Source organism: Furipterus horrens, unplaced genomic scaffold (genome assembly GCF_987537825.1).
Source record: "Furipterus horrens unplaced genomic scaffold, mFurHor1.1.pri manual_scaffold_12, whole genome shotgun sequence".
Taxonomy (NCBI): domain Eukaryota; kingdom Metazoa; phylum Chordata; class Mammalia; order Chiroptera; family Furipteridae; genus Furipterus; species Furipterus horrens.
In genome coordinates, this window is record NW_028327182.1 from 91,993,550 (window position 1) to 92,018,683 (window position 25,134).

General features: G+C 46.4%; 1 protein-coding gene across 1 annotated transcript in view; it reads left to right on the top strand.

The window, feature by feature from the left end:
• The window catches only part of ENPP6 (ectonucleotide pyrophosphatase/phosphodiesterase 6), an 80,218-nt gene that overhangs the window by 37,077 nt on the left and 18,007 nt on the right, over window positions 1-25,134 (top strand). Inside the window, exons 3-5 of the mRNA XM_090258586.1 lie at window positions 13,224-13,335; window positions 21,757-21,898; window positions 22,620-22,799. Coding sequence (XP_090114712.1) covers window positions 13,224-13,335; window positions 21,757-21,898; window positions 22,620-22,799 — 434 coding nt within the window. The remainder of the gene's footprint in view (window positions 1-13,223; window positions 13,336-21,756; window positions 21,899-22,619; window positions 22,800-25,134) is intronic.

Below are 25,134 nucleotides of genomic sequence, written 5' to 3' on the forward strand. Positions count from 1 at the left end.
TCTCCCATTAGCCCAAATAAAGGTGGAAGTACCCTTGTTCAAAGCATAGTAGTGAAAAGCAAATTGCATCATGATATCGTCTAATAAGGGATCTGGTTTGACCTGGAAGCGTGATGTGACACCCGAGAGGGTGGTAAGGTGAGGGTGTGCAAGCAAGGGTGTGGGTGGGGCACAGCGTCCACACTGAAGGGACAGCTTGGGTCAAGGTCCTGGAGGGGATGGCAGGAGCATGGAAGGTTCAAGAAACTGAGAGGGGAGGGCACAGGTGTTGTGAGTGAGGTGGAAAGAAGCTGAGGCCAGGCCAGGCTCTGTGGTTCAAGCCTAAGAATTTATTCTTATCCTGAGATGAGTAAGAAGTCACTGGAAGGTTTCAAGGAGGAAGGTGACAATATCCTACTGGCATTTTGACAAGACTGCTCTGGCGACCACATGGAGAAGGGACAGTGGGCACCCGCTGTGGGTGGACAGGGCATGCGTGACCAGTGAGGGAGTTACTGCGTGGGCCCAGGGAAGAGATGGGATTAGGCTGGACCAGGGTAACAACAGTGGGAGACATGGACGGATTGCCAGGACCTTGGGGATGGACTGGATTCGGGGTTAAGAGATGGAGCCAAAGTTGGGGGAGGCCCTGTGCTCCTGCGGCACCAACGGCCTCCCCAGGTTTGCCAGCAACTCCTCAGAGCATGGGGAGGGGACCCAGAAGGCAGGGTCCTGACAGAGTGAAGGCAGGGCCCCAGCATTGGCACTTCCCAAATTAAATCAGCCCTCATTAGAGAATGCCGAAGTCTCGGCTCTTGGTGTCTGAGAGCCATGACGCACCCATTTCTTGGTTGGTGCCAAACACCTCCTGGTTGGTCTGTGGGTGGGTGGGCTCAGCCCCCGCTTCTGAGCCTTTCCTGGCTGAGTCTGTGGGCCACTGACTATCTTGTTCAGCGTGTGTTGGGACACAGAGGTGGCACTCCCCCTCCCCTGGGGCCCTTTGCTTGCAGAGAGCGCTGCTCACTGCTGTGCTCCCGCTGCGTGCCAGCACTTCACGGGGGTAGTCGGGCACCTCCGAGAAGTTCAAAGCAAAGGCCTTCTAGACCAGTTCAGCCACTCCCTTGCTGGGGACCGTCACTTCATTTCTCTGTGCTCCAGTCTCATTATCTGTCCAACAGGAATGACCACATGCGCCTCTCCGCCCAGCTGGGCATGTGAAATGAGCTAAGATACGCACAGTAGTTGACCAGAGCAGATGTCCAATCCGTCTTCGGTCCCCAGATTTCAGAGCGAGAGCGTGAGCCTGAGTCCCACGGGGAGTGCTCTGACCCAGGTTACTCTAAGCCCCAAATAAAAATTCTTGAATTCACACCAAGAATCCAAACATACACTTTAGCAAAGACCACAGAGTGAATGGCAAGCCCTATTTTAACTCCCCATGCGAATTCTGGGAGAGGCCATCGGGGCCAGGAAGGGACAAGAGGGGACATTCCCAGGAAAGGGGTGGACAGCTGGAGCTGGCCACTGGGTCACTGGAGAAGGGAGGGAGGACAAAGCCTGGCTTTTTCACGTCCTAAGTTGGGGGGCAGAAACACATGACCACACGCAGAGGTGGAGCTTAGCCCTGGGCAGTGTGGCCACCTGACCGGTCCCTGGCTGTTGGCCTAGGGATCGCAGAGAGGTGGCTTTGCAGGACCAATAGGCACAGCAGTCATTCCTGGTCCCAGTGTTCCCTGGAGTGACTCAGGACCACCTCAGAGGTCAGGGATCAAGGACCCCCCGCAGACACACAGGGAAAGAGCAGTTTGTCAGACTCGGAGATCACAGGCTGGGATATGAGGGTCTGGGAGTCCCTGGACAGGCGCGAGAGCTCCAGCAGCCAGCAGCCAGCACCCAGCACCCAGCTGCACGGCCCAGCTCTGCCGTAGAGGGGTCGGTGGCGTGCTGTACCCCAAATTGACCCAGCCTGTTGTGGTCCAAATACCAGGAAAACACCTGTCCAGAAAAGGAGGTTGTGGTTCAGAATAGCGTGTGGTACAGAGGTCAAGGGGGCTTTCTGTTTCGGGGGGATGGAGGCATGATCTCACCATAATCATCTGACCATTTGCAAGATTTGGGTGATTTAAAGCATGTGCCTCAGCTCCGACAGCATATACGAGAGGCCCTCGTCACACCACCGGCTTCCTACAGCGGAGACCCAGCTGGATTTAGGCATCTGTCCCTGCTCACCCTGGTTTCCTATCAGTCCCTTCTGATGCCCACTGAGTCACTTTCAGTTGAGTTTTGGAATCTGCTCCTGTGGACGAGGTGCTTCTCATCCCATTTGACTCCCGGCTTGCTCTCCACCCCCCAACGCAAGGCCAGTCTTGGGCAGCCTCCTCTGTCGGGCAGCCCACCACCCTGTTTCCGTCAGAAGACAGAGGCCTCTCAGCCCTGGGGGCCTGGCTGACCCTGGGGATCAAAGGCCCCGCCTTCCCCAAGGACGTGTCCCGCCAGCTCCTGGGCCTCAGAGGCACTTTCCTGGAAAAGGTTCCATGTTTCTAAGTGAGTTAACTGGCTTAGCTGTTTCAATAAGCTCTCCGGAGACGTGCACTCGACATCCCAGAAAATGCGGCGCACGGGGGCTACTATTACAAGATGTGTCGAAGTCGGCAAGGGGGGCAGCCCTCGGACAGCGGGATCCGTGCTTCAGAAATGAGATTCTTACGGGCTCAGCGTGGGGGTCCTTGGAGGGAGTTGCGTGGAAGCAAGGAGCGTGCAGGGAAGCAGTGTGCGTGCTGGGGACGCACCAGAGCGGGGCGCGCGGGGGGCTGGCCGGCAGGGAGACCTTGAGACGCTCGCTTCTCCGGTCGGTGGCTTTTGTGTTCTCCGCTGTAAAACCAAGGCGTCTGCTGTGGGGCCGCTGGGGAGAGGCCTCGGCGGGGCCATAGATTTGAGTGTTTCTTTCAACAAGGTTGTGGCCCGTAGCAGTCAAGCATGGTGACAAAAGAGCCGTGTTAAAATAATTTTCTGATGATGGAAGTTAAGTGTTTTGAAGAAATGTCTTCTTAAATTAATTAATAAGGTAATTAATTAATTTTGCATAAAGGTGCCTCCTAGTGGTGACCCTCGTCTGTACGTTCCCGCTGACTCTGTATTTTCTCCTCAGAAAATATTTATTGGGGTGTAGGACAGGGTACTCACCCAGCCTCAGGGGGGACGATCCAGTAGGAAGGTGGACTCTACTGATAAGATGAGGTCCTAAAAATGGAAACAAGGAGGAGTGAAGCCAACATGCCCTTGGAGAGGCTGTGATGCCAGAAGAACCCTATTCCAGAGCTCCTGTTTGGTCTGTGACATGTGAGGTGGGGGCCATTGTCTCTGTCCCCACAGAGCCCCCTGCTGACATTTAGAAACCCCCACTTGCCTCAGGCACCTTGGAATGACCTGCAATGACTGCCATGCTCCCTGTGCAGTGGCAACATGGCCTGGAAGCAGCAGCCCCAAGGTCAAGCAATGCACACACACACACACACACAGACACACACACAGACACACACGCCCATCACAGACCGCACCTGCGGCAGATCTAGAAAGGGGCCCACAGACTCCCGGGCGAGAACTGTCTCGTGGGAGCCACACCACAGTCCCCTCCGGTCGGCTGATTTCCATCAGATAAACACCAGGGAAAGCAAACCAAAGCACCACACAGGTCACAGCGGAAAGTAGCCTTGCTCTCTCTAAAGCCACCGGTTCCGCCAACTCCAGGTTCCATTGCGTTGTGGCTGTCCTTTCTTGCTGGCTGTTTTCCTTGCCATTTATTCATTCTGGGTTACACGATTAGAGGTCGAGTGAAATCTTCTGCCTTTTGAGACGATCCCAAGGAGAGACCATTCAGGACAGCGAGAGCAAGCAGAGGGATTGCATTTGCCCCAGTTTCTGTCCTCTTGGGAATGAGTCTCCCCTTCTCAGGGCACACGGACGCCTAGTACCGAGTCTACAGGACTTGCCTTGAGGGCATCTCTAATTGCTGAAGGTGCGATCCTCCCACCCCACCTTCTGGCTCTCTGGTGATCTGAACAGACAGTCAGTGATCATGTCCCTTTTGCTCTGCTAGGAAAGGACTTCCTCTCTCTGCCCTGCTTTCACAGCCTCAGCTGTGGGACAAGCTGAGGAGAAATCATACCACTGTCGGCAAATCTTCCCTCCCACTTTATAACCTGATGCTTTCTTAACATGAACATCATAGTTGCCATAGAGGAGAGCTCCTGCTGCCTGGATTCCCATTTCAGGGGTCTCTAATTGGGTTTCCAAGGATTTACAAGAGTAGTTTTAAGGGAATCAATTCTAGGAGCCTCAGCCTTCATATGCATTGTGAAAATGGTCCTGACCAAAACATGCCCTTTTCCTACTTTGCATAAGAAAGGAATGACCCTCAGCTGTCAAGAAACTTGTGAGGTGCATCGTCCCAGTACATGAAAGCCTCCAGGCACACGTGCCCTCGTGCGTGCGCACACACACACGCACACACACACACAAGACAGTTCAAAAAATGTGTGCAGGTGCTGAGAAAATGAATGTGTCTAGTGATAAAAATAACAAAACTTAACAAAAAATCAAGTATTTTCCAATTCTTGCTTTTAAATTATTTAAGAAAACCTTAATTGAATTGTCAGCTAAAACATTGTTTAAAACTTTATGATAGATCACTGTGAATGTTGGCATTCAAAGAAGCACTTCAAAGAATCAAATGACATTGATACAACAAGCTACTTTTACTTCCATCTACTGATTTATGTGAACAACTTTCTTAATACTTACATTTGACAAATAAAAATAGCATGGATTCTGAATGTGTCTCATTCAAGAGATCAGTCATATTCATCCATGGATATATGTATTAATTTTTAAAAGCATACCTGTTTCTTTCATTAGGCAATCCATTTCTAATACTTATAAAATGTCACTTTTTATGTTTGACAATTATTTATTGAAATGTGGGGTTCCACTTGGTAGAATGACAGGCTTTGTTGTTTTGGAACAACTCTTTTTCTCCAATAACAACTAGAAAATATGTGGAATCTGCCAGCTATGTGTATGTGTGCATCTGTATGACACACCAAGACCTAGAGAAAGAGGTGTAGCTCGAAACTGGTATCATGTCTCCCTTCCGGTCAAACACTGATCTCAAAAGCAGCAGTTGAGAGGCTGAGAAACTGAACTGAGCTTTTGACAGAATTAGAAGGTGGGGGAATGACAAAATTTTGGCTCCACAGAGTGTCAAGGAGGGGAGACCTAGTCAACATCCCAGGCTGTCAGTTGGACAATAAAGGGTAATAAACATGAAAAATAAGAATGAGCTAGAAATAGACAAGAGATGAAGACTTCTTGAGGACCGAGGCTTCATAAAGACAAAGTGGAGCTTTGCATCACCTTAATCTCTGACTAAATCCACTTTAGATTATGATGGTCTGTCCAGAGCCTAGGTGCCCATCAAAAACAAAAGCATATATTCTCTAAAGGAAGATAACATAAAAAGTGTCAAATGACATTTGTTATTTTATATATAGGATATGCAGCATTCAATTAAAAAAAAAAAAAACAGAAAAGAGAAAAACAATACCTGACTGAAAAACCAGAGGAAAAAAAGCAGAAAATAGATGCAGACCCACAGATGATCCAGATGTTAGACATGGACTCTAAGGGCACTATGATTAAAGAACTAAAAGACAAAATGGAGATATAACAGTAGTAAACTGAAACTATTATTTTTTAAGTGAATTCTAGAACTGAAGACAGCTATCCAGTTTAAAAGTGAAATGGCAAGAACAAGATGAAAAAGGTAGAAAAGGAGAAAAGAATGTAAGAGACATATAGTATATAGTGGAAAGACCACAGAAGACACACACACCACACACACACACACAGAATGAGATACAGGTAATATTTGAGAGATAATGATTAAGAACTTTCCAAAACAAGCGATTTCAGATCATAGATTCAAGAAGTGCTATGAAACCAGAGAAAGAAGTGCTGAAAACCACAAAGAGAAAATCTTAAAAGGAACCAGAGAAAATTGTTGTTCAAAGAGGTGGTAATAAGAATGACAGCTGACTTTCCAACAGAAATATTGGAATCTAAAAAAGACAATGGAATGATATCCTCAAAGTGGCAAGAAAAACCAATGATCAGCCAAAAGTCTATATCCAGTGAAAGTATCTTTCAAAGAAAAGGGCAGAACAATGAACTTTTCTAGAAACAAAGAAACCTGGATTAATTGCCAGCAGATTTAAAGTAAAGGACATACTAAATTCTTCCAGCAGAAGGAAAATGGTCACAGTGGAAATACAGGGATGAAGGAAGGAATGAAGAGCAAGAGAACAGGTGAACATGTAGGTAAAAGTAAATGAATGTTAATAATAATATTTTTTCAGGTTAAAAATCCATAGACATTAAAACACATCACGACAGAAGAAAAAAAGATGGGAAAAGTATAAACTGCGGAGCTGAAGTGTTCAAATGCCTTTGCATTATCTGAGAAGTTATGAAAGTGAAAATTTATATTAGACATCAATAAACCAATATTTCAAATTTTATTGCCTCTAAGGCATTATTCAGGAAAAGATTAACTAAAATATATGAAGAGCAAGCTAATAGAAGTAAAATGGAACAAAAATAACAAGATATGTACAAATTCAAAAGAAATCAAGAAAGAAGAGAAAAGCTATCAAATGTGAGATGAATACATGTGTAAAATTTACTTATTTTTACTAATATTTTATTAAATATTTCAATTAATCTGAGTGATTCTATTTATAGGAAGTTCAAAAGCAGGTAAAACCGGTAGCACTAGCATAGTGTTTAAACTTGGGAGGACAGTGTCGAAGAGGGAGCATGAGAAGGTTTGAGGGGGACACTATGCTGTGCCGCGTGCTCGTTACACACCTGCATTCACTGTACGGATTCATTGAACCGTATACTTATGACTCAGTCATGTTTTCGTGTCTGTGTTAAACTTCAATGAAAGTTTACGTTAAAAAGAACTATCATCAGACCAGATAAAAGCAAATCCTAATATATGCTGCTCATAAAAGATGTACAGCAAATGGAAGTGTGCAGAACAGTTGAAAGGAACAGCATTTTAGAAAGGGACGGCACATAACACTCACCAAGGAGAGCTGGTGCAGCTCTGCCGTCAATGTAGTCTCTAAGCCTAGAACATGTTTAAGATAAAGAAGAACACTTCATGTTGATATCAAGTTCAATGTACCAGGAAAAGAAAATGTAACAATCTTAAATTTCAATGCTCCTAACTGTACAATCTCAAAGTAAATAAAACAAAAATTGACAGAACTAGGAGAAATGGGTAAATTCACAGCCATTTTAGAGGTTTTAAGACATCTTTCTCCATAACTAATGAGAGGACAAAACATTAGCAAGACACAGAAAAATGTGCACAATATAACTGATACACTAGAACACCGCACCCAAGAACTGCTGAATACACTTTACCATTCTCAAGGGCACATGGCACATTCGTCACAAGTGACCAGGTGTGAGCCATCAAGCATGTCTCAACAAGTTGGGAAAGTCTGAAATCATACAGAATGTGTTCTCTGACCACAGTGCAATCGAAGTATAATTAATAATAAAAATAAACATTTAAATCCTCATGTATCTAAAATAGCCGAGACTTCTAAGTCACTCATGGTTCAAAGGAGAAGTGACTCTATGGGAGTTTAGAGGACATCTTGAACCCCTCTGTGATCAGGCTCAGTGGGAACCCCAGGGCCTCCAAGCGTGTCAATAAGCACTCGCTGCCAGTATACAACGGGGGCAATATGAAGTCAGGGGTGACCCAGCTCCTCTTCCAAGATGCCCCCCGGACTGGCTATGCCATGAAATGGAGTACTGGAGGATAATGTACCTTCCAAGATTTTAGTTAATTGTTGATAATGCTCCTGGACGATCTCTTTTTACTGATGATCTTCAACTTAGTATCCAAGTGGATTTCCTCCCTCAAAAACCACCTCCTCTTTGAGCCAACCAAAGGATCAAGAAATTACAGCAGCTTTGAAGGCCTCGTCCCTGAGGGAGACCTTCGCTCAGGCTCCTGTGTTGCTGAGGGAACACGGAGAAGACATGGATGCCATTCTGGAAGGGTTACTGCATCTGTGACCGCATCGGGAGCTTTGCTTGGGCTTGGGGGGATGTTGTCAAGGCGCATAGGAATGACATCTGGAAGAGGACACTCGGGAGGTCCGTTTATGACTTCAAAGTATTTACCTAGAATAAGGAGGTTGCAAAAATCAACACAGCTGTGGCTGAGATGCAAAAACCCTTTCACCCGGGTGTGGATGAGGGTGACATTGAGGAAGCTCCTGGAGGCGGTTCCTGAAGAATTGATGAGGAGCCATTGGAACTGGAACAGACATGCATAGCTGGAGAAGGGGCAAGAGAAGAGGAAGCTGCAGAAGATAAAGAGGAACCCCCAAGGAAATGCGCAGTGGCGGGGCTGGCAGAGGCTTTTGCAGACCTCAAAAAAATCCTTAACGTTTTTACAACATGGACCCCAACACTGAACGCTTTTCCTTAATAGAGAAGAATGTTCCCAGTGCATTATTTACTTACAAGCCAATCTATGGCAAAAACTCACAAACAGACAAACTAAGGAAGCCCCCATGGACATGTTCCTGAAAAGAGTGAAACCTCAAGGAGAGCTTTAGGAGCTCTTCCAGAAGAAGCATTGTTCTCATAGGAGATGACAACTTGATGCATATTGTTGCTCCTGAAGACCTTGGCAGTGGGGCCCAGAGATGCGGGAGCGGAACCCAGAGATAGCGATGCCCGACCCTGTAGAGGCCTAGCCTGATGTTTGTGATTCTTTTCTTATTTTTAACCAAAACATTTAAAAAGTATCAATAAATAATAAATTAAAACATGTAAATAGAGAAAAGCTTACAAAATAGATAAAGAAAGAATATTATTTTTTGTGCAGGTGTACAATGTGTTACCAGTCAGGGTACATCAGAGAAGGAAAACTCTGACTCCAAAAAACCTCCGCTGCCTTGCGGCATACCTCTTCAGGGGAAAGGCTAAGGGAGTAAACCCCGACAGAAAACCCGGAGCCGGAGTCCCTAAGGCGGTTTGACGTTGTAGTCAACACCGGCAACTCCTGCGGCGCACCTGAACCCAAGCTGTATCGACTCCGTCTTTCCCTTGGACCCTTCAGCTGCGAAGAGAGGGGGGGACTGCTGCATGGGCAACAGCAGACCCTCCATATTACCCTGCCCAGGCTCTGTAGCTTCAGCATCATCGCAAGATGTCGATTCAACACGGGAGGAGACAGATACCATGTCACTCCCGAGTCGGACTGCACAGCCATTCTCGGCGGTGCAGATAGACTCTTAAGAAGCTACACCATCGTCTCTCGAGACGGACGGCTGCCGACGACGACAATGTGTTAGTTTTAAGTGTTATTACAGATGCGTCCAAAAGTTTAAAAAATTAGAAGTTTATTAAGTAACAATGTTATAGTAAACTAGGTTAATTTATTATTGAAGAAAGAAAATATTTTTTATGAATCTGGGGTAGCCTAAGGGGACAGTTTTATAACGTCTACAGTTGTGTACAGTGACCTCCTAGCTCTTCACCCTCGTTCACTGACTCAGCCAGAGCAACGCCCAGCCCTGCAAGCCCCGTCCATGGCGAGTGCCCGGTACAGGTGCACTGCTGTTTATCTCGTGCACCGCACTTCTGCTGCACCTTTTCTCTGTTTAGATATGTTTAGATACACAAATACTTCCCACTGTGTTACAGTGGCCTGCAGTTTTCAGTACAGTAGCCTGCTGTGCAGCTTTTACTGTCCCCCCAGAAAATTATGGGAGTACCAGTTGCTCATCTTCACTATCATTTCATGTTTTATAGAAATCTGCTGGGATGTATAGCCATATCCACTGGTTTATATTTATTGTTTCATGGTAAAACTTTTCTCCATCCCTTTCTTTTTAACCAATGTATTTATATTTTTTATAATGTTCTCTCATTGATAGCATATGTTTGAGTTTTAAATTTTTATCCGGTCTGACCATCTCTTACTTTTAAATAAAGTGTTTAACCCATTTACATTTGATGGAGTTATTGATGTGGTTAGATTTAAGCCTACTATCTTTGTATTATTTTTAAATTTGTTTTAACTGTTTTTTATTCCCTTGTAGCTGGCTCCCTTCTTGTCTTCTTTTACATTAATTGAGTACTTTTAGAATCTTATTAAATATTCTTTAATGACTTCAGATTTTTTTTTCTAATGGTTACTCTAAACATACCAACATACATCCTTAACTTATTCATGTCTATCTTGAAATATTATATTACTTCACAAGTAATGTTAGATTTTTTGAATTTTATAATGCCATGTGTTTACATATATTCTTTATATTCTCATTGCCATCTATTTTCCTTATGTGTACATATGTTATAGACCCCATAGTGTATTGCTATTAATGTGTTTTAGATGGCCAATAATATTTTAAATAAATTTCTTTTATGTTTTCACTTTCTGGCCATCATTTGTGTCATCTGTGGATCTGCTCTGGTTGACTATTTTACTCTAATTATGAGGCACATGTCACTGAACCTTAGCATAGCTCATGGTTTTATATTATGTGCTGAACATTGTGTGGGAAACAAGAGCAGAGAGGGTAGCAGATGATATTTTCCCCCCAGAAGCTCATGCTCCTTCCTGGGTCAGGCTTCTTCTAGGTGGAGGCTCTGTCAGTCTGTAGTTGAGTTGGGTCTGGCCTTTCTGGAAGCTTTGGTTAGATTCCTTTTGCCATCAGGTTCAAATGTCATGAAGGGAGGAAGGATTATTCCCTTAGTAGCTCTTGGAAATTTGTCTACTGAATAATTTCCTGTTCTGCACATGGGAAGTTTATGCTGCCAACTTTACGGATCACCACGGAGCTCTTTTTTTTTTTCCCCTTTTCCTTTCTCTCCAGCATTTTCCCCAAACTTTCTGCAGCTTGAGAGATCTCCTTCACCCTGAAGTTCTTCCCTAGCCTTTGATGAGTGAAGGGGATGGGGCAATTCCTCTCTGTCCTCCTGTCCTACCCTTATCCTTTGCTAGGATGCTGCCATGGTTCTTGATTAAGTTAAAATTCATTGCAATTTTTAAAAATAAAAAAATTTCATAACAGTGTTGCAACAGATCTACTTTGCCACACATTGCATCTAACTTTACTATAACAATTCTATGTGTTATTAATCAGTTAAAAAAAATCTATCACTTTTTAACCAGAGGCAAGTATAAATTTCTCAGGTGAACTATATTACTCTGCTAATATTAAATCCAGATTCATTTTAATCCAATAAAGCATTATAAGAACATGATCAATAATATTAACAGACATTATTATTATGCAAAAACAGTGATGGTTTGCTAATGTACAAACGCAGAAAAGTGTAGAGTTCCTTTTATCTGAAAAATCATGGTCAAATGCCATCCCTTGCAAACTCTCATAACTATATGTCAGATGTGCCAGCAGCAGACACCTGGCCACGTTATGCAAGGCTGTGTGTTGTTTGCATTTGGGTTGCTGACACTGAGCACAGAGTGGATACAACACATGAGCCCTCTCATACATGGCTGAATAAATATCTTTGCGAGAACAATAAACATCCACAAATAACCTTCAACTGATAAAACTCAGGTATCTTAAGTGGTCAAGATCCCACCAGCATTTCTCCCAATGATGAGTATTTTCCAAGAGCTCATGGGCAGGATTTCCTCTCGGGGCCTCTAAACTGTTCATCCCACTCAGCAAACAACTCTTGGAAGGGCAGCTTCCTGCCTTCTAGGTCTCTCTTAATTGTCTTAGATAGCCCTGGGCTTCCTCAGCCCAGGAAACCAGGCAGAGGGAGATGGGGTCTCCATGGAGCACTTAGAGCTTGCTATGGTATGCTGGATTAAGGAATTCTTCTTGGAGGCTGCCCTACCTTCCAATAAATCAGCTGTAACCAACTGTAGACCAGATGTTACCAGCTGTAACCAGATGGGCCCAGGAGTTGGCTTCACGTGTTTCTTGACAGAGGCACTTCTCTCTCCCACACCCCCAGCTTGCCCCACGTTTACTCACTTCCACCTTGGAAATCATTTCCCCTGGGCTACAAGAAAGCTCACCATCTGGCCTCCTGATAGCCTTGTCTGGAACCGCATCGTGCTGACAGTCCTCCACACACACCTTATTGTTTCTGACTTTGAACTTTTGCTTCTGCTGCTCTCTTTGCTTGGGACGTTCCTTACTTTCCCACCTCCACTCCCCCGCCCCCCACCCCAGACACATTGGCTAGATGCAGTCTGTAAGACTGAGCCCAACCTGGGCATTCCAGGAAGGCTTCTAGGAGGAAGTGCCCCTCATCTGAGCCCCCACACCACCCACTAAGTGTGTACCTCACTTAGACTGGACTCCTCTCTGGGATGCTCCAGGCTGGAGACTCTGACTGATAAATTTCTGCTCCCACCATGTCTGAACATAGTAACTGGTTCATAGTTGGTGCCCAGTAAATGTATCCAACTGACTCAGACTGAAACTGGCTCATCCCTCTCCTGTCTTATTTTCTGATGAGGCTGGGTGTCTCTTTTTCAGGGCAACTGCTCCTACTTTCCAGGGGACCGGCATGGAAAAGCTGGGTCTATAGCAGCTCCTAACATCCAAATGCCTTTTCTTCCTTTACTTCATTTTGAGAGACTCAAGGTCACATCAGAGTCCTTCCTTTCACTCGGTGACTTTTAGGCTTGCTAACCTAGCGCAGTACAACTAGGTCCAGTTAGACGAGGGAAATAATTAGTTCAGTATTCTTGGACTAATTAGATACCACCTACTACTTAATTCTAGAATAGGCAAGGGTAGAATAGAAAAATTAGTAGTCATGAAAAAATCTATAGGAAAAATGTTTTAATTGAGACAGTCTGTGTACTAATTAATCTTTTGTTTCAAATTTAGGACCTGAGAAAGACAATTAATTATTAACTAATTTTTGCTAGTCCCTATCAGGGGACACCAACATTGCATAAGAATGACATTTGAGAACCTCTGCTCCAGTTAAACAAAATTACAGTTAACTATACCACTTACCCGCAATAAGTCCTTTTATTTCATGAAAATGAACATTTTACTTTAACTAATGGTGCTTACTTCCCAAAATAGGGTGATAACCCTGCCTCGATTATTGAAGAAAGTAACCCTGACCATCTTTTTCCTTCTTAGGCTGTGAGGTTGAGATTCTGGGCGTCAGACCCACTTACTGCCGAGAATATATCAATGTCCCCACGGATATCAATTTCGCCAATGCAGTCAGCGACGCTCTGGACTCCTTCAAGTAAGTGTCCCGGGTTCTCAGCCGTACCTTTGTTCCTCCCACCCGCTCTGCCTTCCTTTCCCCGCCCCCCAGTTCTGAGCCGCAGCGTCGCGGGGCCCCTTGCTCCGCAGACAGAGCAGAGGGCGCAGCAGGCGGACAGGTGAGCGGAGCTGGGCCTCTCAAACGGGTCTGTGCCTACGGGAAGCTGTTTCCAACATACGCAAAGGCTAGGCATCCCTGCAGGCTATTGTCCTGCCCACTAGGAAAATCGGGAACCCAGTCGTCCCCCAAACGCTGCCAAATTACGCAGCGCTCCGTTGGGCAGTGGGATCTTTCTCGCTTCCACCTTGCTGTGCCCGCTGAGGGGTCTCCCAGTGGGCACCCTGCGGTGAGGCGCAGGTGGAGAACCCCCAAAGGAAGGAGCGTGTTCAGAACGCCACACGCGCGTCTTTCCGCTCTCTCTCACACTCCCAGCCGCAATAAGAAGGGCACGTGGCGCTCTCACGCGCGAGAACGCAAACACTAACACAGCGCACACACACTTCTCCCAGCCAGGACTGCCAACACAGCGTGTCTCCGTCAACTCTGCTGTTAGCTGGAGGAGCAGAGGGATGGACACAGGGTGGACAGGCTTTAACGGGAGGCAGGAGAGGCAGCTGGGGTCTTGCCGAGGGACAGCAGGACAGCAAAGGGTCCAAAGCAGCCAGGACACTGAGCAGGTCTGTGTAGGAGGGACTCACCGGCTCCCACGTTTGACCTCAGCGGTGACCCCAGTGCTCATCAAGCTTTACTGACCCAAGTCACATCTTGTCAGATGCTGCCTTTGCACCGGGCAACTTCAGTACCGAGGAAAGGAGAAGGGGGAGAGAATGGATGTATAAGTCTCTTTAATGTTTTATATAATAATGGTTTGGTGATAAGGGACTCCTTTAGTTTCTTCTTGTCTGGGAAACTCTTGTCTTTCAATTCTAAATGATAGCTTTGCCGGGTAGAGCAATCTTGGTTGTAGGTCCCTGGTTTTCATGACTTTTAATAGTTCTTGTCAATCCCTTCCAGCCTGCAAAGTTTCTTTTGAGAAATCAGTTGACAGTCTTATGGGAACTCCCCTACAGGTAACTAAGTTCTTTTCTCTTGTTGCTTTTAAGATTCTCTCTTTATCTTTAGCCTTTTGCATTTTAATTATGGTGTGTCTTAGAGTGGGCCTCTTTGCATCCATCTTGTTTGGGACTGTCTGTGCTTTCTGGACTTGCATATCTATTGCCTTCACCAAATTAGGAAAGTTTTCTTTCACTGTTTTTTCAAATAGATTTCTAATTTCTTGCTTTTTCTCTTCTCCTTGTGGCACCCCTATGATGCAAATGTTGGACCTCTTAAAGTTATCCCAGAGGCTGCTTACACTATCCTTATTTTTGGGGGGTTATTTTTTTTTCTTGTTGTTCTTATTGGTTGCTTTTTGCTTCCTTATGTTCCAAGTCATTCATCCACTCTACTGTTCTTTCCCTGTAAATTGTTCTTTATTCCAGTTAGCGTGTCCTTCATTTCTGACTGGTTCTTTTTTATGCTGCTGAGGTCCTCACTAAGCTCCTTGAGCATCCTTATAACCAGTGTTTTGAACTCTGCACCTTATAGATTGCTTATCTCCATTTAGTTAGGTTTTTCCTGGAGTTTTGATCTGTTCTTTCATTTGGGCCATGTTTCTTTGTTTCCTCATTTTGGCAGCCTCCCTGTGGTTGTTTCTATGTATTAGGTAGAACTTCTTTGACTTCAGATCTTGGTAGTGTGGCCTAATGTAGTAGGTGTCTTGTGGGGTCTAGTGGTACAGCCTCCCCTCTCACCCAAGCTGGGTACTTGAGGTGCACCTTTTGTGTGGGCTGAGTACACACTTGTCTTATAGTTGAGCCTTAATTAATTTTGGCAGATCAATGGGAGGGACCTACCCAGGTCAGTCAGCTGCAAGGACTGGCTATGACCGCTGACCACCAACCTCCGCCCTCTATGGAGGGTCAGCTGTGCAGTGGTACTGGTGCTCCAACAAGGTCTGTAGCTGTCCATTGAGTGTGCTGGCCCTGAGGTTTCCTGGGTGGTGCAGGCCAAGGTCAGCCTCTATCTATGTTTTGCTCTGTGCCACCCTTCCTGAGCTGTAAAGCAATCTGAGATGGCTGCTAATTGTGCTTGGCTTGGAGATTTCCAGATGAAGCCAAGCTGTGAATCTAGGCTGGCTGCTGCTAGTGCCAGGCCTGAGGCTCAGTGAGGCCAGCTGTTGCTTGTTTGATAGCATTTAGGAAGTTGTGCAGCAGGAGCCAAGACCAGACAGTCATACAGAAAAACAGCTTGGGTAGACCCATAATTTGGGTATGTCAGTGTCTCTGGGACTCTCCAAGGCAAGTTGATAGAGTCCCAGCTATGGCAGCAAACTGCCAGCTCCATGGTGGAAGGTTTAGAAAAGGGACAATGGCCTCTGCTACTTCAATGCCAGACAATTCAGTTTCTCCCACTATTGCCACTGGTGCCTTTAAAGCTGTCACCCAACTTCTGGACAAGATGGAGGTCTAGACAGACACACTGCATCTCCCTCCACAACTAAGAAGAAATACAACTACCTCAAAACTAGAGACAAGCAGAAGTTTCAGAAAATTGAGCTGCATGGGAGTCCAACAAACAAAGATATAAAGAAGAAATACTCATCCAGATAGGTAGGAGAGGAGGAGCCAGGGCAGAGAGGATACAGTGTGATGGCAGCAGCAGCGGCAGGCTGGTAGAAAGCACAGTCACAAGTTTTAAAAAGTCAGGAGGGACACCTGGGGAGCGCTCCCAGCACCAGACCAGACCACACAGCTCACGGTCCCAGTGCCGGGCAAAATAAAGCCTCATTGCTTCTGATTGTGCAAACCAGTGGGGGTTGGGGCAGTCTCTCAGGAGAGTATGCTTGTTTAAAGGGCCCCCACAGTCCTAGAACGTCCGCAGACCCACCCACTCTGGGAACGACGGCCAGGGCAACAGTTAGAGAGGTGCCAGTCCCATATGGAAGTGGGAGAAGTGCCTGGAAAAGGAGCGAGTGCTGAGCAAGCGGCATTGTTCCCTCTCAGACACATCCCCCCAACACAGCGCTACAATGTGGTGAAACAGGTAGCCCTGTGCTGATGAATACCTAAGGCCCCGCTCCTTACAATATAACAGATGTGACAGCTCTACCCAAGACAAAGAGACAAACAAACACAGGAGCCTGCCAAGATGAGGAGACAGAGAAGTATCACCCAAAAGGGGGAACAGATCAAAGTTCCAGTGGGAGAAATAAGCAATGAACAGACAGCCAACCTAAGAGACGAGAAGATAGCCAACCTAACAGATGTAGAGTTCAAAACACTGGTGATAAGGATACTCACAGGCTTGACAGATGTGCTTAAGTATGGCAAACACATAAGAGAAGACGTGAAGGGTATGCTAAATTAAACAAAGGAAAGTCCACACAAAACCAGTGGTGAAGGGAAGGAAACCGGGGTTCAATCAATGATTTGGAACATAGGGAAGAAAAAAACAGTCAACCAGAACAGAATGAGGAAATAAAAATTGATAAAAATGAGGAGAGGCTTAGAAACCTCTGGGACAACTTTAAATGTGCCAACATCCAAACCATAGGGGTGCCAGAAGGAGAAGAAGAAGAGCAAGAAACTGAAAACTTATGTGAGAAAATAATGAAGGAAAACTTCCCAAATATGGCAAAGTAAATAGACCTACAAGTCCAGAAAGCAGAGAGAGTCCCAAACAAGCTAGACCCAAAGAAGACCACACCAAGACACATTATAATTAAAATGCCAAAGGTGAAAGATCAAGAGAGAATCTTAAAAGCAGCAAGAGAAAAGCAGAGAGTTACCTGCAAAGGGGTGTCTATAAGACTATCAGCTGATTTCTCAAAAGAAATTTTACAGGCAGGAAGGGGCTGGCAAGAAGTACTCTCTCCAGCAAAGCTATCATTTAGAATGGAAGGGCAGAGAAAGTGCTTCCCAGAAAAGGTGAAGCTAAAGGAGTTCTTCATCACCGAGCTATTATTATATGAAATGTCAGAGGGACTTGCTTAAGAAAAAGAAGAACAAAACTATGAACACTAAAATGACAACAAACTCACAACTATCAACAACTGAATCTAAAAAATAAAAACAAAATCCAACTAAGCAAACCAGAACAGGAGCAGAATCATAGGTATGGGGATCATTTGGAAGGTTATCAGCTGGGAGGGGGAAGGGGGAGAAATGGGGAAATGGTGCAGGGATTGAGAAGCACAGTTGGTTGGTACAAAATGGACAGGGGGAAGTTAAGAATAATATAGGAAAGGGTGAAGCCAAAGAACTTATATGCACATGGACTTGAACTAAGGGGGCTGGGATTGCTGGAGGAAAGGGAGGTACTGGGCGGAGGGGAGCAATGGGAAAAATATTGGGACAACTGTAACAACATCATCAATAAAATATACTTAAAAAAAAAAAAGCTGCTACCCCGGTGCTGGAGCTCAGAGGGAGTGAGTCTGAGCAGGTGAGTCTGTGTGTACGTTCTTTAAGAGGAACTGCTTGAGGTTCTAGCAGTTTCTTTTACTGACTCAATCCCTCCTGGTTTTTTCAGGCAGAAGTTGTGAGGACTTATATTTCTGGCACTGGAACCCTGGGCTGGGGGCCCTGGGGTCAGCTGGGACTCCTTGCTCCTGAGACATCTCTCCCAAATTTTTATCCATCACACGTGGGTGAGGGACCAGCCTGTTCCATGTCTGCGCCCCTCCTCCCCGTCTGGATGGATGTGGTCTCTAATTCCATAATTGTCAGACTTCCATTGAACTCGATTTCTGGTGGTTCTAAGTGACGGTTGTTCTGTATTTTCATTGTAATTTTGACGTGGCTGTGTGAAGAGGTGAGCCATGCCTGCCTACACTGCCATCTTACACGGGTGTTTTTGATAAATGTCGGGATACAATTATTGTTAGATGCAGAAATGCTTAATAACTTAGAGGATAATCACACCACAATCTTTGGGACAGCTGTCTCTAGCAGACAACTGGTTTCATCCTGTTGGTTTTCCACAAGGTAACAGCTACTTTATGGGATCTGGGTTCTAAGCAGTAGCTAACTTTGGTGACCCATTAGCAAGCTTATGAGACACTACTCTTGTACCACACTGGAAAGACAGGCAGTTAATTTTTTGGCCTTATTTGTAAGTCTTGGATTGTTTTTGTTAACAGTCAGTAACTTCAACCATTCCTTTCAATTGCCTCCATTTCTTTCTCCCTAATTCTTTCTCTTTCCAACCCACTTCAGTCAAGAAAATGGATGTGACATTATGAACTTTTTACATTGAAAAGAAGTCTGGACAGAATCCTGAGGTGATGGGAGACCTATGTGTCCCTGAAAGCCCAGGACTAGGGGCCCTTGGCAGCTCTCAGGTAACTGGGCTGATGACCACATGTCCTTCTGGCGTGGTTCCTGGACCTTAAAGCTATAAATAGCCAATCCCAGATCTGTAGACATTTCCACCCATCGCTCCTCACCCAACCACTCTGTGACAAATGAGCTGACCTGTGATGGAGACCAGGCCCATGTGGAAAACAGCTGGCGACCAAGAACTTGTCAGCTAAACTCCAAACAGGCGAGATCTTTCAGCCCCTGAAGACATAGGTCCCTAATGAATCAGAGAGACCCAACCTTGAAGCCTTTTGCAAAAAGCACGTGTATAAATCCCCAATTGAAGCATCCCAAATCCAGTGTCGCCAGCATCTGTATCTGACAGCTTCCTGACACAAAGCCATCGGGTACATCTGGGGGAATTTCTGGCTTTCTGATCACATCAAGGTTTGTGAATATGGCAAATTGCCTAAAAGAAACCAGCCCCCGTGGCTGCTGTAGAAAAGCGAGGTGTCTGAGATGAAATGACTTGAAAGCATCTCACTGAACTTTACTGCAGCAGTAACCTCGTTTGTGAAATGTTCTCCACGTACGAACCCCACACCTAAACACAGGTAACACCATGTGAATCGCACATCCGGGATGCTATGTACGCAAGTGCGCAAAGCATCTAATGCTGAGGCCTATCTGAGCAGATAACTTTTCTCGAAGGTTCTATGTGTTCAAACATAGTGGTGGAGGAGACGCCATTGCCCATCGGTGTCGTGAACTTGGGCCTCAAAAAAATGTAGGGTATGTGTGAAAATGCTGTTACACAGGAAAAACATTCACCCATCCCACCTACATACTTGCAGACCTTCAAGTGACTTTTGTTCTCTGCTGTCTCTAGATGCCGAGGGAATGAGGCTTAGTCATTCACACATTAGCGAGTATGAGTGACAATAATATCACCTGTAATAAACACCTAAATAACAACCTGACCCCATCCTCATTGTGCAAGATGGTGGTCATGACATTTGTAAAGAAAGGCCAGTTTGTTTTGTTCTAAAAAGAGAAAAGGACAGTTGGCTAGCCATGTTACTTACATTGAAAGCAATGTGTCCTCAAAACCATGAACGAAGCACACCTCGGGGCAGGCAGCATCATTAAAGGGTGGGCCACTTGGCAACTATGACCACAGTGAAGGAAGATACTATTCTTGAACTAAAGGGGTCCATTTGCTTGTGCATATCAAAGCCCAGTCAAATGTGAACAGGAATTTACAGCCAAGCACGTAAGGGTTTATTAGTTGAGGAAATGGCGCCACGCCTGGAGTCACAGGGAAGTCAGTGCTCCAAGACCTGACTCCCCGATGGCTTTCAGGGGACGGGTTAGACAGAAGAAAAATTATTAGTCACAGTGGCTACAGGAGCTGGGGTCATGGGCCCTACAGATTGGCTGGGGCCAGGGTAGGCAGGAGGGATCATTGTATCAGGTCTTGGGGTCAGCTGTGGCCTTGTTCTGTCTGCTTTCCTGAGGGTGTGGTCAGTTCCGCTTTCATGGGCCTGGGACTGAAACACAGCCGAAGTCAAGATGTTGTCTTTAGCTTGACGGGAACTCTGTTTCTGTGGTCAACAGGCCTGAGGCTTTGCTCTTAAGACATTTTGATAGGAACCAGAATCTCATGTCCTAAGAGTCTAATAATTAATGATGGCCAGACAGAAAGGAGAAAGGGTCACGTTAAAGAAGTGGAGTTTCTGCACCATTACTATACCAGAATATTCTCTGGGGACAGTGTGGTGAACGACGTGGATGTGGACATTAAAAGCCCGGGTCGGTCAAGTGCTCTGACCTCAGAGGTGGCAGATTCGCATTTCCAGTTGGCCTTGTCTTGGGGACCTGGGAGGCCTTGAATAACTTTGGTCTATTTCTTCAACTGCAAAAGAGGCACATGCTTTTCTTTAAGGACACCTTTCACCATAGTTCCAGAATTTGAAGGCATGTCCAACCCCCAGACCTGAGCCTGTACGTGGAGAAATGAAAATGACTCAGTTTCGCTGTATTGCCTTTGCCGTGTCTCACGTCAGCTTTCTTGGGGTTGGCGGGATTCTTATAAGAGAATAAGAACCACGTTCACAAGACCGACTGGATTAAGAAGAATGTGCAGTGCGCTGTTGGGAACTTTCTGTGTTTGAGGGCTCTGTTCGGGGGGTGGCATCGGTCCCAGCTGGGTTTGCATCTTGGTGCCACCTCTCATCAGCAGTGTGATGCTGGTGATTAATAATGTCTGTAGAAGCCTTCAACATGGTGCTGACCCAGAGTAACTATCATTTATTGAGCACTTACTATTGTTATACATTCAACTGACAGTTATAAAGCACCTACTGTGTGCCGAATCCTAGGGGAGAGTTGGGAGAATGAGTCACCACCCCTAGGGTCAAAGACTTGTACAATTTAGAGAGTGAGAAGGACCCACGAGGGGACAATTACAGCTGGTATGAAAAATCCTTCCCAGAGATGCACCTACAGTGCTGTGGGAGCACCCGGAAGGGCCCCCAGCTGAGCCTGAGCTTCAGAGCCAGCTTCCTTGAAGAGGGGACCTCTCCCCCAAGTCCTGGAGGTGGGCAGCATATTCAACTCTGGCTGTGTAAACCACACTGTATGAACTACTGTGTGGCTATTTGGTTCCCCTGTGGACTGCCAGACCCCGGGCGCAGCAGGCTGTGAGGAATACACATTCTTTCATTCCTCATGTTCTAAGTGTGGGAAAGCCACACCAAGAGAGACCACGCCACCTTGTGTGTGTGTGTGTGTGTGTTTAAAATATAGCTTTTAATTTACTTTTTGATATTGAATATTAATCTCTATTAGTTTCAGGTGTACAGCATAGTAGTTAGACAGTCATGTACGTACTCAGTGAACCCCCTGAGATTTCTGGTACTCACAGGGCCCATGTCACCTTATTCACTTTAAGGCGTCAGCTTTGCCTGGCCCTCGCAGGGGACTGGCGGCTGGGTGAGAGTGGAGGAAGCTGGCAGGGCCTCTCTCAGCCGTGACTCTCCCCCTCTGCTCACCCCAGGAGTGGCCAGGCTGACCTGGCCGCCATATACCATGAGCGCATTGATGTGGAAGGCCACCACTACGGTCCCTCGTCACCTCAGAGGAAAGACGCCCTGAAGGCTGTGGACACCGTCTTCAAGCACATGGCCCAGTGGATCCAGGTGACCAAAAACAAGGACAACACGGCTACCCTTCCTTCTTGTCACTCTCTTTCTGTCCCCGGGACGGTCACACCCTTCAGCATCTTCTCTCCTTCTCTTCACACACGCCTTCCGGGTACCAAGAGACCCCTTGTTTTGCAGACAGGCCCGGGGGTGGGAAATGGCTCAGACCTGCATCGTTAGCCAGCTCCGCTGACGAGACGGCCCGGTTCTGTACCAAACCTAGGAAGTCTGGAGACCAGCTTGGCATGGGCGTGGGCGCCAGGCCTGGGATCCGTCCCTCATTCTGCCACCCCCTGGACGAATGACTGTGTAGGCAAGGTATTATTTTTAAAACCTTTCCTGGGCTTCATTTTCACATCTGTGAAATGGGTGAGTGGCAGTTCTCATATTACCACATCGGTGTGTCAACAGGGCCAAAGCTGACCACATGGGGGCACCTTGCCAGGCGAAAGGCCCGTGTGTGTTGTCTTTAGCACTGTTGGAATGGGGACCTGCCTGCCCCACGCCCCCCTGCAAAGGGCTTCTGCTGGGACTCTGAGCGGTGCCCGTAGGGAGGAAGAGTAGGTGATTAAATTCGGAATTGGTAAGTGAATTTTTCCCTAGAACGTGTAGTTTAAAACACCTCTTTCCAGGAGTGTCTCTGTCTGTCTGTCTGTCTTTCTCACACTCTCTTTCTCTCTCTCTCGGCGTGGTCATGACTGCCCCTGTCCACTCACAGGAGCGGGGGCTGCAGGACAAGCTCAATGTCATCATCTTCTCGGACCACGGGATGACCGACATTTCCTGGATGGACAAAGTGATTGAGCTGAATAAGCACATCAGCCTGGAGGACGTGCAGCAAGTGAAGGACCGCGGGCCTGTAGTGAGCCTTTGGCCGGTCCCTGGGAGGCACTCTGAGGCAAGCGGCCCCAAGATGGGCGGGCGGACTTCGGGGTTGATCTTTGTCCTGTAGCGGCTGGGTGGCCTCTGACAAGGTCTCGTCCTCCCCGTCCCTGTGTTCACGGGCACACCGGTACCCACCGCACTGAGCGTCAGTGGCAGCGAAATGAGACCAAATATGGACAGTGCTCAGCATGTTGCATGCCTAGCCCTGCGTAGGGCCATTTTATTGTTGGCCCGAATGCAGTGCTTCCCAGGCCGTATCAGATCCACACACAGAGCGTTCTTTCTCTGAAAGACAGCCACCAGTCTCTCTGTGTTCATCAGGGACCCAGAGATAAGAAGGTGACAAATGAACAGGCTGAGGCCACGTATGCTGGGGGCCAGCTCCTTATCCCAGGCCCCACACTGCTGGGCTTCATGTCCCAGCTCTGTCCTAACCGGGCAGCTTCCTCGTGGGGCTGCTGTGGAGCAAGCGCATAGATGCACACATGATCTACTGCGCGGACGATGTGCGTGTCACTTATTATGATTGTCACCATCAAAGGGGGACATTCCCAGGATGGTGTGGGACCAACCTCACTCCCCTCAGTCACTGCCCGCCAGGAACTCAGCACCCTGAGATAACTAGGCCTCTACTTACGCTTCACCCCAAACACTAATTACGTCCGGCAGAACTCGGTGAGCCACTCTGAGAAAACGAGGAGGCACAAGTGGCACCTTTGGGTAACTGCTTTGCCCCATGAGACCTAGTTGCCTCCCAGAACAAGCTTCTCCCACTCCCAGAGAAAATGGCTCTGGACTGGGTTGCGTGTCTTCCTCAGGGGAGGCCCAGACTGCTGCCCATGGAGGTACCAACCCTGGGGGTGCCAGGAATAGGTCTTGGGTGGGCCTGGTGCTCCCCTGGCCTCACAGCAGTGAAACGGTGATGCCAATTGGTGATGGAAGGTTGTTGGTATTGATGGAGCGCTGGGATGCACTAGGGTCTCTTCTCTTTGGCCCAGAGAGACTCTCCTCCCAGCCCTGCCCACTCCCATGTCAGTTTTGGGCTAAAGAACACAGTGGCCAACAATGCCGGTCCTCCCCGGCTTTGTCCCATTCCCCGGTGGACATTCCTTTTTCCTCAGGAAGTGGAGATGCTAAAGGTATTTCCATGATGCCCCCATGAACTCCCTAAATATGGCAGGTCCCACAGTCATTGCTTCTTGCAAAGAATCTCTGTTTTCCTGGCAGGGAACATCATCCCTGTCTTCAGTGTGGCTCTTAGGAAGGTGCCATTTCCAGAACGCTGAAGCATCAATAGCTGATGAGCCAGGGGGCACTTCTCCCAACGTGGCCTTTAAGCCAGGCAGTTGCAAGCCTCCTAAAGCAGTTGCTAGATTATTCCAAAGTGGGGGCCGTGTCTAGGTGACATTTTGTCATGTGAGGGGCACAGCCATTGTGGGAGCTGTTACATGGCATCAGATTTGTCACTTCCCCAAAAGCTCCTTGCAAATGCACCCTACTTCTCTCCAGAACTATGGCTTTTCTGAAGTAGGGAATCATAACTCATGGGGCCACTGGAAACCCTCTACTAAACATCCTAAAGACTCATTAATTCCAGAATTGAATGAGTAAACTCAAATTTATCTTCAGTTATACCCAGGAAGAATTACTGACTAAAGGCCAGCAAGTTGGAATCAGCCAGTGGACTTTAATTTTAGCCATAAACACTCCACTGTTGCTAAATATTGGAAATATTGAGTTTACATCTTCCTAATGAAACTAGCAGTGTAATCAGTGGTACACAACTACTAGGACTTTTAAGATTCAAGTGTAGGTAGGACATGCTCTAGGTCAAGTCAAAGAACAACTTCTCTCTTTGATCTTAGGGGTACTTAATCTATCATTTTCCCTTCAATTTTATTTTAGTCTTTTGACATAACTTCTTATAATTTGTTCACATTTCATTTAGTAGATACCAAAAAATTATTATAAAGTATGTGTAAAGTGTAAAGGATAATGTTACGATGGCACCTTATATTCAAGAGACATTTAAGAAAGGGGACTTCACCATTACCTGTGCCAACTCCCGTGTGCTCTTCTCAGGCCCCATCACCTTTGCAGTTCCCTCAAGGTTCTAAATTTTGGGCAATCCTTTCCCTCATTCTCTTTACAGTTTGATCATAGACAGCCTTTAGTTTTGTAGTTATTTGAACCTCATATGACAGGAACACTCTTGTCTATACTCTTCCACATTTTTTTTTTTTTTTGTCTAGAACTGAAATCCCCAGGGTTCTTTCAGGTGTTCTGTGTAGCTGCAATTCATCCATCTTCTTTGCTGCATAGTATTTCACTGCCAAGACACACCATGA